The sequence below is a fragment of the Patagioenas fasciata genome, chromosome 3 (genome assembly GCF_037038585.1).
Source record: "Patagioenas fasciata isolate bPatFas1 chromosome 3, bPatFas1.hap1, whole genome shotgun sequence".
NCBI lineage: Eukaryota > Metazoa > Chordata > Aves > Columbiformes > Columbidae > Patagioenas > Patagioenas fasciata.
The window spans coordinates 122,492,798-122,508,028 of record NC_092522.1 but is presented as its reverse complement, the minus strand read 5'-3'; the positions used below and the strand labels follow the sequence as shown (position 1 = coordinate 122,508,028).

At 51.3% G+C, this 15,231-nt stretch overlaps 1 protein-coding gene across 1 annotated transcript in view; it reads right to left on the bottom strand.

Moving 5' to 3' along the window:
• The window catches only part of XKR6 (XK related 6), a 245,583-nt gene extending 237,130 nt beyond the window's left edge, over positions 1-8,453 (bottom strand). Inside the window, exon 1 of the mRNA XM_065835758.2 lies at positions 7,682-8,453. Within this exon, the coding sequence (XP_065691830.1) occupies positions 7,682-8,382 (701 nt within the window). The 5' untranslated portion in view covers positions 8,383-8,453. The remainder of the gene's footprint in view (positions 1-7,681) is intronic.
• Positions 8,454-15,231: the final 6,778 nt, after the last annotated feature.

Genomic DNA, 15,231 nt, shown 5'->3' with positions numbered 1-15,231 from the left:
GGTGGGTGAATGAAGTAACAATATTCACTACGTGTTACTTATTTATACCTTTAATTACGCTTAAATTTTATCTCTAGCTATAGCAAAGCATTACTCTGATTCACAGCTCCTCCTGCACTAAAAGCTTTCAGGTGTTAAAACACTGCCTTATACTACCGCTGATTTTCATGACGGTGAGGTGCTAAAAATCAAGTCAGGATCCAAGGAAAATAAAGCAAAATGAAACTACAGGGAGAAGTTCTGTGAGGGATCCAGACTTCTCCATAGGCTCACCTTCATTCCTCATGGAAAATTACACGTTTGACGACCAATTTCTGTTCCTTGCAGTCTCAAGACAGCAAAAGCAGCTCTCCTCCAAAGAGATGCTTTATCACCATCAGTTCTACCTCCATCCTTTTCATTAAAAGAAATGCTCCCTGAATAACCTACATTTGTACTGAGGGGAGAACCACTGCAAGGAATAAAGCTCAGTGCAGCTAAAAGCAAAATGGAAGTGTCTAGAAAGGTGGAAAATAGAGAGGTTATAATTTTAACATACAAAAAAAGGTGAGCCGTCCTCTCCTCCACCAGAAAAAAGGCACTTTCAGGTTGCCACTGGCATTAGAGAAAAATCTCTAGGGCACCTGAAAATAAAAGGTACAATTGCCTTTCCTAGAGTTGGGTGTGAAGCCTGAGCAACTGAAAAGGGCTGTTCTGCAGCATTTAGTGAAGCAGCCTGCAACCCAACTCCAAAGAACCACCTTCCCATACAGTTTTTGGACTCCTGGAGATGATCTCTTGAAAATACGTCGCACCAGTGTCCTCACCTTGAAAGCCATGGCAACTTTATGCTGGTTCCAGTAAGGACAAAGCCAGGTCACCAAAGCATTTCTGATTGCCCTTTCTCCCTGCCATGTAGCATGATGGAGAGGTGCCCACCAGCATCCCCACATCCAAGAGGAAATCAAATCCCAGTTTCTCTTCCAAATCCCGCTCAGCTGCCTACCCAAGCCATGCTGTCACTGCAGAAACCCCGAATTGCATGGGAAGGTGGGTTCCCACCACATCAAGGACACGTGTCATTTCTCCCAAGGAAAGGTCTGGAGAAAACTCTGCCCTCCCAAGGCTGGCAGAGCAAGATCTGCTTCAACATCTGTGGTTTGACCCCCTCTAGTGGGTAGCGCTCACCAAGACACAGAACCTCACCAACCATCCGGCAAACAATGGTGACCCTACTCAAGGCATAAACCCTATTTTCATTACCATCGTGGTGGTTATTATCTTCACACACACACAACCTACTGACCTTGCACCTCGGATTCAATGTCCTTGGACCTCTACAACCCAGCGCTTACTCAGAGATCCCATAAAAAACTCTTAGAAAAGGGGGCAGAGCGGGTAAGGTTTTGGGAAGGGAGAATCACCTCACTAGAAATAAAAGAAGTTATACCCCAGACCTGATTTTGTAGGGAGAACATATTTATCATCTATCCCCGAATGTCTTCCCTCTGCCAACTTGTCAAAAGCTGACAAAACTCCATACTATAAAAGCAAGCTGTTAAAAGTTGGCTAAAGGGAAAAACTTAGCTGCCAGACAAGCTAACCAGGAAAAGCTGAAAAGAAAATATCCCAATGTGCCAGGGCAGGCAGTAAATGTACAGAAAAGTCTCTACGGAGCTCAACATCCCAAACCAAGACAAGAAGGTGGTGTTAGGTCAGCAGCTTTGCGTTCATTTGACAAGCAGGTGTCTCCCAATTCAAGGGACTTGAGCAGGTCTCTTAAGATTTGTAGGTGTCTGTGCTTCTAAACTATCCGAAGTAGCACATACCAAACTCACAATACATCCCAGAACAAAATACTTTAGTGGAGCCTCAACCCACACCCATAACACAGTCATTAAATACCACATATCCCATTTAAACCCATTGATTCATCCTTCCACCTCCGGGCATGCTGAAAGGATGAACAACTCATAGATTTGGTCTTTCCATTAATAACCAAAATGTCAAGTCTTCGCCTAAATTTTAGGAATTTTTCTTTTAATCACACACAAGTACACGACGCTTTTAATGTCAAAACAGGGTTGTTCTCATTTGGTTGGCTGGGTTTTTTTTTTTTACAGAATGTTTTTCTTCTAAATCTGTATCCAAATCAAGTTCTAAAAACAAAACTCACAAATATATTACATTCAAGTCACGAAACTAACTGACAGTTCAACAGACACAGGGACATTTCCAGCTGATCAGCATTCATTTTAGCTCAGACTCCACATATTGTTAATCCAATGGAATCCAATAATGTTTTCTTTAATAGCACGCCGCAATGGAAAGGATCGTTCTTTATACTCTAGACCTCGTATTCCAGGGCAGCAATCATGACCCACTAACCCATTTACAACAGAGGTTAAAGAAAGGTACACCAGGCACAGAAGTCACACTCTTAATTGTCATTAATACACCTTGTGCGACTGCCCAAGATACAAAAACTCCAAGTCAATGCTATTTCTCTGGAATTTACACAGCTGAACAGCTTCAGTAAAAGCAACAGCCCTGGCAAGCTCTGACAACCGATCCGTTTTCAGCTTATTTCCAGCAAAACCACGGCATGACAACATCCCTCCCCAATGAACTGCCCTCGATAGTGAGCGTAATGTGCCCCAACCGGCACCTTTTCCGTTTTGGACAGTCTGGTCGGATTGTTCTAGTCCTTAAAATAATCTGGGAGATTTGAGATGAAAGGTGAAAATTGTAGATTTATAAAGGTGAAAAGCCCAAGAGCTGGGCTGTATCAGTGGGAATGCCATTTGTGATCAAACTACTTCAAGTAAATATAATATATATATATACACATAAATATGTATACACACACTCAGGTTTTACAGTGTACATGTATATTTTCTTTCAAGCAGCCACTATAGGCGAGGAGTATTAACACAGGCTTCATTTCTCAGCTGAGCAATAAAACAACCACAAAAAAGCAGGAATACCATTAAGTGTCCCCCCACCCAGTATTTGTGCTGCCCCCCGGTCACAATTCCATGAACATGAACAAAAGACAAAGCCCCCCTCCAGATTCCTCAAAACCAAGCAGCTACTTCTCCCACAATCCTGACAATATGAAGAAACAATCTTGCTTAAACAAGAGCCTGATGTATGTTGATATTTCTGTTGTAAAATCTAGTTTATTCATCATTTTATTGGCAAGTCTTCCCAATACTTAAGAAGCCCCTACAGGAATTGTGTTATCCCCCCGAATCAAAACTCGAATTATTAACGTTTACCAAGCCCCTGAGCAATTCAGGACGAGGATTTCTCTACAACTCCCTCTATTCTCTATGACTTCTCTTAGAGCTGCTGAGCAACAGCCACCACAGCCCCTACAGAACATAAAACCCCGATTACACTACATGCGGGCGCATCACGTACCCTATATGCAATCCATACCGCGCTTATTTCATCCCAGGTCTTCCTCCTCCATCCTCGCGTATAAACTTCCCAGCATGAAGCGATTTAGCTGCAGGCAAACAGCGCTTTCCGATATTAGCCCCATCACCGCCTTCGAGATTAATTTTAATGGTGTTCGCAATAGGTATAGTGGGAATGGAGGAAACAAAAAGACTCCCTAGCGGAGGGCAGCCCCTGGATGCCGTGGAGTTAATTCTTGCTCTGGTCAGATTTTAGGAGTCAGCTCCACGCCGCCCAGCGTGCCTTAAAAAGCAGGAGTTGTGTGCTGGTGGGATTAGCGATCAACAGGAGAGAAAGCTCCTTTATTTCACCTAACGTGATCCAGTCCACAGAGCTCCTTTCCATCCCCTCCAGCAGTCCCAGCCCTGCACGACCTCGGTGCGAATGTTTTCGTCCGTGTTAACAAAATCTGGGCAACTTGAGCTTTGCTTCTTCATATTCCCCCTCCCAAAAATAACACCCCTCCACATGTACCCTCTCCGTCTCTGCTGTGGTGTCCCCCTCCCCACCTGTTCGCTCAAACGTGTCACGGCACGCACTGGTTTTGCAAACGCCGGCTTTCACCACAGCTAATACACAAGCGTTTCTCTTTGACTGCCTGCAAGAGGGGGGAAAAGGGAAAAATCTGACTCGCTAGAGAAGCATCTGCATCGAGAACTGCTTTTTACTAAGGGGATCAGCACTCGAGAGCACCAGGGAAAGGAGGAGAAAGGGTCGCGTACCAATTCATCATCCTCTCCTGCATCACCCGCAGACATCCCCCTCCCGCCGTCCTCCAGCCCAAATCTCACCCGCAACAAGAAGAACAAACCAAAAAAACCCCCAAGCAGAAGTTGAGAACAAACGTGCCACACAAATGACATTGAAGATGCAGAAGAAATATGTATTTGCTATCGCGCTGTGAGATTTCACGGGTATACATTTCACGCACCCTTCCCACACAGACGCCCCGCTCCACTCCGACCCCCTCGGCTTCTCTAAAAAACAGAAAAAATAAGGATCTTTGATGTGTATATTCGTTTCATCTCGGTGTCCTCAGAAGAGGTGTCAAGGCCCTCCCCTGCCTCCACCCACACACCCCTGCCAGGCTCAACCACGCTGTCTCCATCTTAACTCCAGCCACTTCTTCCCCGATTTCATTAGGCAGCAGAGTTAACCCCTTCGGCTACCCAGATGCAGGGGATAAAAAGGACTTCCCCATCAATCACTGCTTTCTGCCTTCCCCTTTCATCCTGAAATCCAGCGGTGAGGTTAGTTTTGCCCCATTAATTCATCTGGGAAATAGCAACGCAGTGATATTAACCCTTCCAGTGAGTCCCCCCACTGCTTCACCATGACCATCTTCTCCCATCTTAGAAAATAAAAATAAAATCAGTGTTTTCTCCCAAAGGATTATTTTAAAAGCTACAAAATCCAACCAACCCCACCTGCAGCCTCTTCCCTACAGATTAACCCATCCGTGGGGGGGGTGGTGCATCCACCACCCCAGTGACATCCCTCCACCCCCTGCATCTCACACCCGTCCCATGTCATTAAACCCACGTCCCATCCCATTAAACCCATGTCCTATCTCAGAGGACGCCGGACCACGCCGGGTCTTCACAGCTGTCCTTACAACACCCCTTCCCGTAAGAGCGACATCTCTGTGGCGAGTGTTTGCATCTACAGGCTTTCATCCCGGAGAATCCCTCTCCCTGCCTCCTCCCACAGCTCTTTTTGGGGAGGATAATGCCATTTCCAGCTCTACTCCGGAGGACGCTTTTTTGTATTCTCTCTGGTCACCTCCCAGACCCCTCGTCCACCCCATGACGTCTCGCGTGGAGGGGAACAGTCCCCATCCCTGACCTTCAGTCTCACACCAGCAACCCCAACGCCGTCCCCGCTCCCCGGCCGCCTCGCCGAGAAGGTTTCTTCTTTCGCCAAAGCCACAGCCCAGGCATCACGCTGCGTTTTTTGCACTCCCACAACCTGCTCCTTCATGCGGGGGGGGGGTCAAAAAGATGGGGGGGGCTTCCCTTCCATCCCGTGAGGAGAGGCTCTCAGGGATGGATGCAACCCACACCCCCTTGTCTTCTACAGGGGGTTCAATCCATACCAGGAGGACATCGACCCTCTGAAAACAGCACATCTCAGTACCCGGCAAGCTGGAGGTCCACGGTCTGCCCCCCCTCTCTGGAGCAGCCCCCCGTTCTCTTTCCCTTGCCTCCCAGCTCCAGAAGGGGAGAGGGGGGACATGCCCTCCCCAGGGCCATGGGACCTTCCTCTGCAGCACTGCTGACGTGGGGGTCACCCCCAGCCCTGGGCTGTCACTCGTGGGGTGTCCCCCCCACCAGCTCCTGTCCAGAAAAGCAGCTCCATGACCCACCAACCCCATCCTGCCCCATGTCAGTGGGGCAGCAAGAGCCCACCTCATCCCTTGAGGCAACATCTACATATTTTGGGAGAACTTCTCTTCCCCTTGGGACCTCCTCTCAGCCTAAGGGGGGCCCTCCCACCTCTTCCACTCGTGGGAGCACTGACCCATGGCCACCTCGGGCCGTGGGGTGACAACAACCCCATGTCCCCCACCTCAGCCCCACAGGCTCATTTTGAAGAATCTCTCCTCTGTTTGGGTCTCTCCTCACTCAAAGTGCGAGTAACCCCCAAATCCCCCCTCCTTCTCCACGTGGGGGACACTGCACTGACCATGACCACCTCAGACCATGAGGTGACAATGACCCACATCCATCTCAGACCATGAATTGACAGTGACCCCCATCCACCCCACCTCAGCCAGGGGACAGCGACCCAACTCCACCTCAAACCACAAGATGACACTGACCCATGTCCACTTCAGAGCACGAGGTGACACTGACCAACATCAGCCCCACGTCAGCCAGGGGACAGTGATCCACCTCAAACAATGAGGTGACACTGACCCATGTCCACCTCAGACCATGAGGTGACAGCAATGCCCATCTGCCCCAGCTCAGCTAGGGGACAATAACCCACCTCAGACCAGGAGGTGACAGCAATGCCCATCTGCCCCAGCTCAGCCAGGGTACAATAGCCCACCTCAGACCAGGAGGTGACACTGACCCCCACTGGCCCCACCTCAGCCAGGGGCCAGCAACCCTCACCAGCCTCAAACCAAGAATTGACAGTGACACCCATCTGTTCCACCTCAGCCAGGGGACAGTGACCCACCTCAGACTATGAGATGACACTGACCCATGTCCACCTCAGACAATGAAGTGACACTGACCCATGTCCACCTCAGACCATGAGGTGACACTGACCCATGTCCACCTCAAAACACAATCTGACAATGACCCCCCCACCTGCCCACCTCAACCAGGGGACAGTGATTCATCTCAGACCATGAGGTGACACTGACCCCCACCCACCTCAAACCATGAGGTGACACTGACCCATGTCCATCTCAGACAATGAGGTGACACTGGCCCACGTGCAACTTGGACCACGATCTGACAGCGACCTGCACCTGCCCCATCTCAAACAGGAGACAGTGACCCACCTCAAACCACGAGGTGACACCGACCCATGTCCATCTCAGACAATGAGGTGACATTGGCCCACGTGCAACTTGGATCACGATCTGACAGTGACCTGCACCTGCCCCATCTCAACCAGGAGACAGTGACCCACCTCAAACCATGAGGTGACACTGATCCACACTCACCTCAGCCCATGAGGTGACACCGACACATGTCCACCTCAAACCAAGAAATGACACTGACCCATGCCCACCTCAGACCATGAGGTGACACTGACTCACATCCACCTTAAATCATGAGGTGACAGTGACCCATGTCCATCTCAAACCATGAGGTGACACTGACTCACATCCACCTTAAATCATGAGGTGACAGTGACCCATGTCCATCTCAAACCATGAGGTGACACTGACTCACGTCCACCTCAAGCCATGAGGTGACACTGACCCATGTCTATCTCAGACAATGAGGTGACACCGACCCATGTCCATGTGAGACAATGAGGTGACACTGACCCACGCCCACCTTGGACCACGATCTCACAACGACCCCCACCTCAACCAGGGGACACCGACGCACCTCAAACCACGAGGCAGCGGCGCCCACCCCACCCCAGCCAGGGCACAGCGACCCGCCCCCCGGGCACCCCGACCCACCGCCATGTCGGGCAACGCGCCGACGGCCACCCCCGCTCCCCACCCGCTCCGCGGGGGACACACGCAGCCCGGCCGCCCCCTTACCTCCAGACTTGCCCCATCTGCAGCAGGTGGATGACGGACTGCCAGACCCAGACGGAGATCCTGCAGAGGCGCTGCGCCCCGGGGGTGGCGGGTCCCCCCCGGCGGCCGACGGCCCCCATCATGGGCGGCCCGCGGCTGCTGAGGCCCTGCACGGCGCCCAGCCCGCCGCCCGTGTAGTCCTGCACGAACCAGCGGAAGCTGAGGATCTGCACCAGCACCGAGGGCAGCAGCACGAAGGCCAGCGTCAGGCCGCACCAGAGGTAGTCCCGCCGCCCGTAGTGGTGCAGCGCCAGCCACAGGTCCGTGCCCACGTCCCCCAGCAGCACCAGCAGCGCCAGCACGATCCACAGGCAGTCCAGCCACGGCCGCTCGCCCGCCTCCCCGACCTCCGGCGCCGGCGGCGGTCCCTCGGCGGCGGGGCGCGGGGCCAGCGGCTCGGCGGCGGCGGCGGCGGCCGCCCGCCCGAAGAGGCTCCGCAGGCAGGCGCTCCGGCAGCCCCAGTAGCACGACGACGTGTTGCAGCAGTGGCAGATGTGCAAGGAGCTGCTGCCGCCCGGCTCCTCCGCGCCCTCGGCCGCCGCTGCCCCGACGCCGCCGGCGCCGCAGACGCCCGCCGCTGCCGCCGCCGCCGCCGCCTCGTCCAGGTTGTGCAGCTGGGCGAAGCCCACGCCGCCGCCGCCGCCATCCGATTTGGCCGCCATCTTGCTGCCGCCGCCGCCGCCGCCGCGTCTCCGGCCCCTTCGCCGGGCGCGCTCGCTCGCTCTGCCCCCCCCGTCCCCGCTCCCGGCACCCCCCCACCCGCCGCCCGCCCGCCTGCCCGCCCGCCGCTTCCGGGGGCGGCGCTTCCGCGCCCGCGCAGGACGGCCCGGGCCGCCTAGCGACCGAGCGGGGCAGCGCCGCGGACACCCGGGCCGGGCCGGGCCGGGCCGCCGCAGGGGAGCGGCCCCGGTCCCCGCCGCTCTGCCCCGGTGCCCGCCGTTCTGCCCCGGTGCCCGCCGCCCCGCGCTCGGGGCTGCTCCCGCCCGGCACCCCCGCACAGCGCTGCCCTCTGCCCGGCTCCCATTGCACCCGTTCCCATTGCACCAGTTCCCATCACAGTGACACACACTGCTGCCCGTTCCCGTTGCACTGGTTCCCATTGCACCAACACCAATTGCTGCTCTGTTCCCATTGCACCAGCACCCACTGCTGCACCGTTCATGTTGCACCAATTCCCGTTGCACTGACACCCACTGCTGCCCGTTCCCACTGCACCAGTTCCCGTTGCACCAGTTGCCGTTGCACTGGCACCGATTGCTGCTCTGTTCCCATTGCACCAGCACCCACTGCTGCCCCGTTCATGTTGCACCAGTTCCCGTTGCACTGACACCCACTGCTGCCCGTTCCCGTTGCACCAGCACCCACTGCTGCCCTATTCGTGTTGCACCAGTTCTCGTTGCACTGACACCCACTGCTGCCCGTTCCCACTGCACCAGTTCCTGTTGCACCAGTTCCCGTTGCACTGCCACCCATTTCTGCTCTGTTCCCGTTGCACCAGCACCCACTGCTGCCCCGTTCATGTTGCACCAGTTCCCGTTGCTCTGACCCATTGCTGCCCTGTTCCGATTGCACTGGTTCCTATTGCTGGGCAACCACTGCTTCTTTCTGCCCTGTTCCCATTGCAGCAGTTCCTGTTGCACCAGTACCCATTGCTGCCCCATTCCCATTGCACTCGTTCCCATTGCACTGGCATCCAGCACTGCCCTCTGCCCTGTTCCCATTGCACCAGTTCCCATTGTACAGACACCCACTGCTGCCCCATCCCCATTGCACCAGCACCCATTGCTGCCCCGTTCCCATTGCACCAGTTCCAGTTGCGCTGACACCCATTGCTGCCTCGTTCCATTGCACTGGTTCCAGTTGAATTGGCACCCATTGCTGACCCACTCCCAGCGCACCAGTTACTATTGCACCAGCAACCACTGCTGCTCCATTCCCATTGCACCAGTTCCCATTGCACCAGCACCCACTGCTGCCCCATCCCCATTTCACCAGTTCCCATTGCACTGACACCCATTGCTGCCCCCTCCCATTGCATAGGTTCCCATTGCACTAGTTCCCATTGCACTGGCACCCAACACTGCCCCGTTCCCATTGCAACAGCACCCACTGCTCTCCATTCCCTCTGCAATAGCACCCATAGGATCCATTGTCCTTCTTCCCCCAGCCCCCATGTGCTGACACCAGCACCCCACCCTCAGCTGGGCCACTTCTTCTGACCCAATCCCACTCCCAAATCAGCTCCCCAGCCCAGTGCCTTGGCCCCAAAACCCCCACTTTGCGGTGCAACCTCCCTATCTCTGCCCACCCTCAAATCCCAGGACCACTCTGCCACCCAGGTCACCATCAGCCCTCCACAAGCCAGGCTGTTTCTCCCCTTCCCACATCTGGCATCTCCCTGGAACATGCCAGATCCAGACTCTCCTCTGGGTTTGTCTTTACCTCTTCCCTTCCTATGGCCGTGCTGGGGAAGGGGAGCTCCCATCCCACAACCATCCCATCAATCACACAGCAGCAACCTCCAAGTACACCTCAGCACCTCGACCTCAACTCGCCCTGGTGCCCTCGCAAATTCCCTGCAGCAGTGTCCTCCTGCCCCCCTCCTGGGATCCCCCCTCCTCTGTCCTCCTCTGTAATTGTCCCTTCCTCTCACATTTTGAGGGACCTTGCTCCACCCACCCTGTTCTTATCGGGTCAGGCAAACCACCCAGCTCCTCTCCATGGGTCCCACTCCTTGCTGGGGGAGATAAACCTCCAGCAAGCTGAGGAAGCAGCTCCCAGCTCCAATTTTGGGACCTGAGCTTCATCCCAGGCAGGTGTTTGACTGAAGGACCTACTGGCAGGCGGGGAAAGGCAAATTCAAAGTCCTTCTCCCCTGCTTCCCTTTCTACATGTTCATTTCTACATGTTCATTTCCCCTTCTTCCCTTTCTACGTGTTCAGTTCCCTTTCTACATTTGTTCATTCATTGTATCCACCCTTTCTGTGTTGTCTTGTGCTGTCCTCTGTAGGTTACAATCTCCCCTCTTTTCTAATTCGTTTTTCTTTCCCATTTGATAAGCGTGCTCCTTCCAGATGCTCCTTCTCTAGCAATTTTACTCACCCATGGGCTCTTACTTCTGCCTCTTTCTGTGTGTTTGAATTTTGCTCTTTATTTATTATTATTATTTTTCACTTTTTTGCCTTTTTAAAAATTGTGGTAAAATATCAGGGCTGATAGATTCAAGGCTCCAGAACTGGCTACTGAAGCTGTTGCTTTGCACATTCTAAGTTTCAACAGGGAAACAAACAAACCAACAAACACACCAAACAGGTGGAAATGCGCCTGAGTGCATATAAAGTGCTTTTTCCAGGGAGGGAAAATTAATTTCGTCTTCAGAAGAGTGAGAGGACTTGCATATATTAAATAATCTGTCTGGGAAGCACATATTTGGCCTTTCCCAGTGATGTTGAAGGAGTTTGAAAGTTTTGCAAAGACTGAAAGATGCTGCTGGTTCTGAAATGGTTGGATCCTTGTGTGGCGGAGGAACAGAAGAAAGGAAACAGAAAGAGAAAGCAAAGCTTTGTGCTTTGTCCAGATGAATGCACTCTGATGCTCACCCGTATGTGGCCAAATCAAAGTCATTTGTAGTGCGTGAAACTCTAGCACGAAGTTCTTCAAAAGGAGAAAACTGGTACTATAGATATAATGGTATGGGAAAGGACATGATCCCCCAGCTCCCCATAATGCTGAATTCATATGTTTTAAAGAGTCCCTTATTTTCTGCCAAGTTAAGCTGTGGCAAGAAGCATGAATATGGAAAGAAATGAGACAAATGCCAGCCCTCAACTTGACCAAAATGAATGCATAAGGCATGTATTATAATATATATTTAACATAAAATTGCTCTCCTGTTTGCCACTTTAAAATCTAAGTGGTAAAAATAGAGGAAGAGGGGAGGGGAGGGGAGGGGAGGGGAGGGGAGGGGAGGGGAGGGGAGGGGAGGGGAGGGGAGGGGAGGGGAGGGGAGGGGAGGGGAGGGGAGGGGAGGAGAGGGGAGGGGAGGAGAGGGGAGGAGAGGAGAGGAGAGGAGAGGAGAGGAGAGGAGAGGAGAGGAGAGGAGAGGAGAGGAGAGGAGAGGAGAGGAGAGGAGAGGAGAGGAGAGGAGAGGAGAGGAGAGGAGAGGAGAGGAGAGGAGAGGAGAGGAGAGGAGAGGAGAGGAGAGGAGAGGAGAGGAGAGGAGAGGAGAGGAGAGGAGAGGAGAGGAGAGGAGAGGAGAGGAGAGGAGAGGAGAGGAGAGGAGAGGAGAGGAGAGGAGAGGAGTTCAACTGCTTGACCACTTCAGGGCTGACCAAAATTTAAAGTATGCTGTTAAGGGCATTGTCCAAATGCCTCTCAAACACTGACAGGTTTGGGGCCTCGACCACCTCTCTGGGAAGCCTTTTCCAGTGTTTGAGCATCATCTTGGTAAAGAACTGCTTCCTCATGTGCTGTCTAAACCTCCCTTGGTGCAGGTTTGAGCCATTCCCACGTGTCCTGCCACCAGGTACCAGGGAGAAGAGCTCAGCACCTCCCTCTTCACCGTCCCTTTCTCAGGAAGGTGCAGAGACCCATGAGGTCGTCCCTCAGCCTCCTCTTCTCCAAACTAGACAACCCCAAAGTCCTCAGCTGGTCCTCACAGGACATTCATTCCAGCCCTTTCATCAGCTTTGTTGCCCTCCTCTGGATGCAGGGGATGTTAATTCTCACAGCACTGAGAAATAAAGACTCCAGGACTCGTATTCTTGGGTGAGAGGCGCTTGTATTTAGCTTAAACTTTTGTTTTTGCAGCATAATGAGGTATAAATGGAAGCATTCCTCAGTTCTCCAAACTTTTCCCTGTAGCAAATTTGCTACATATGATTTGAAAGAAAAAAAAAAAAAAAAGGCAAAACAGCACAGAAGTAATAAAACAATTTGATATTATTATTTAAATAGAAGTGTAGGTGCACATTGCATTTTGTGAACCAATAAGGGGGCAGGAGAGTCATCTGTTTTGATACAAAAACAACCCAAACTTGTGCGATGAGACATACGGGTGGGAGAAGGCAGCAGTTAAGGAGTTTAGCGTTGGCACACTAAATGAGATAAGCAGTTTCTTGGGCAATATATGACATGATAAAATATACTCTTGAGACTGCCTCTGGATTTCTCAGTGCAGTTGTGGCCAGCTGTGCCCAAGGAGGGTGAATTCAGGCTGGAATACGTCCATGGGAGACCAAGGAGTTGATCAGAGGTCAGGACATAATGTCTTTCTACTGTGGACTGAAATAATTTGGCTTGTTTGGTTTAGCAAAATGAGAATGGAGAGGGAATGTGTTTTCTGTCTATAAATACATCCTGGAAAGTAAATGCGAGCAAAGGGAAAGGCGTCGTGACACTGAAGAGCGGCAGCAGAAGAGTAAATGAGTAGGAACTGGCCGTGAATATATTTAGTCTAGAAATCGGAAGATCCTTCCAGTAGGAGTAGCAGAGACTTTAAAAACAAAGTTAAAAAAGTAAAAACAAAAAAAAGAAGAAGAAGTAGTAACTGGTTTTAACACATAGCTTTGTAATTTTATAAAGGAAATTGCATGCCAATGTGAAACAACAAACAGTTGGGATGAAAACTCGGGCAAGGTTTCCCAGCCCAGACCATCTCTCCTTGGAAAGAACTTGTCCATTTGGATGCGTGGTACGCGACGTTCCTTCCTGCATCAGGCGATGAGTCACGCAGACATGACTCCGTGGGTGGCCAGAAGTGATATCTCCACCGCTTACATCTTCATTCCTGATTATCCCATGATGTTCTCCGGCTCCCGCTCACTCGCTCATCGCACAGCAGAGATGTGACCGTGTCCAAAGCACCCCACAAATCCTCACATCGCTGGGACCCACGGCCACCGCTGCCTGGTCGCTTTGGCCAAGGACATGGGAAAGTCGCTTTACCCCTTCGATCAAGAAGAGCTGCATCCCGTTTTATTGTAGCACTGACCCTTATATAGAGCTGAAAGACTCATTAGTCAGAACCTGTTTCTTTTATTAGCCAAGAGTTTATATTTTTTAAGGGTTTTTTGGAAGTGTCAATCACAATGTTGAGATGTCTCTTATCTCCTATGAGAGGAGAAAGCTTTTCTCTGTGCTAAGTGGCGACCCACGCTTCCATCACGCTGAAGACACTTGTGTCCAGAGCTTTGGGTAAACTCTGGGTGACCCTGGGATCTGTAAGTATTTATAAACCATGTTTAGCAAAGGGTTTTCCCTTGAAGCACTCGGAGCTGATCAGTCTGTGCCTTGCATTTCATGGGTTTTCTGCTCTTCAGAAGCATCAGGGAGGGAAGGTGTGTTTGGTGCTCCAGGAGCACCCAGGAAACCAAGGCATGGGATCATCATAACCTCCTTGTGCCAGCTGGTTAAAGGCTTTTTTCAGCCTAATCAATACACTAATTGAGCTGTGTGGTCTTCTGTCTTCCAGGCATTTATTCAGATCAGGGGAACAAACACTATATATAGAGACCCAGAATCAAAGTAGTTTAAGTCTGGAACTACCTCATTTAAATAACTGGGGGCTGGATCCAGCTGGGTGTCTGGTGTGTGTGGAGTACTCTGCTACCAGCACAGATAATTACAATTAACGGGGATTTACTTTAAGCAAAGTAGGTCAGAAAAATGACATCTTATTGTGTCATTAGCTTCCATCAATTACTTCCATGTTGTTTGCTCAGTTCCCGAGTCAAACGAGTGCGGGCTGACAGCCTTGCAAGCTCAACTTGGTATTGTCTCTAAAAATCAAACTGCATTATTTCTGCCTCATGCATCATCACTAACAATAAAGCATCCACCGCTGGAATATAGCAGGTGGCTTTGTTATTCATGCATGAGGCAGAAAAGACTCCAGCTTCCTTTGCCATGACTTTAAGGTCTCTTCAGTATTAAAAGTTGGATGTGTAGGTTAACTTAATACTATGTGAGCTTGGCTGAGAAACCACACTTAGGTCAGTCCTTCTCTTGACTAACTTCTGTGGTTTCTGTTAGATTTTTTGAATGCTACGTGTGTATATCAGCAGAGGATTAACACGATGCTGCTTTGGCTGTTGTTTATCTCCCTGTGACAGCACTTGGTGACATTAGGCTCTCTAGGGAAGGTGCAGGAGGTGCTAAATGTTATGTATTGAAAAGCCACCTCGCAGTCGTCCTGAGAACTGCCTCTAAGAGCATCTATGAAGTTTTCCAGCAATTTATTATTATTATTATTTGAGAGCTTAGCTTCTGACCTTTCGGTTTAGCAATGCGATCGACTGCTAAGTGTTATCAGTGACTGTCGATAATCACATGTTAGTTCCTGCTGATATCCTGAAACGACTGAACGTGGTGGGTTCTCACTGCTGGACCAGGTGCTTGACTTACAGCTTTATAATTTCACATGCAACCGAGTACTTTGAATGGCTTACACTTTCCAGGAAATACATCAAATTAAAAACATGTTTAGGCTCCAGTAGTCCGACCAAGGACAA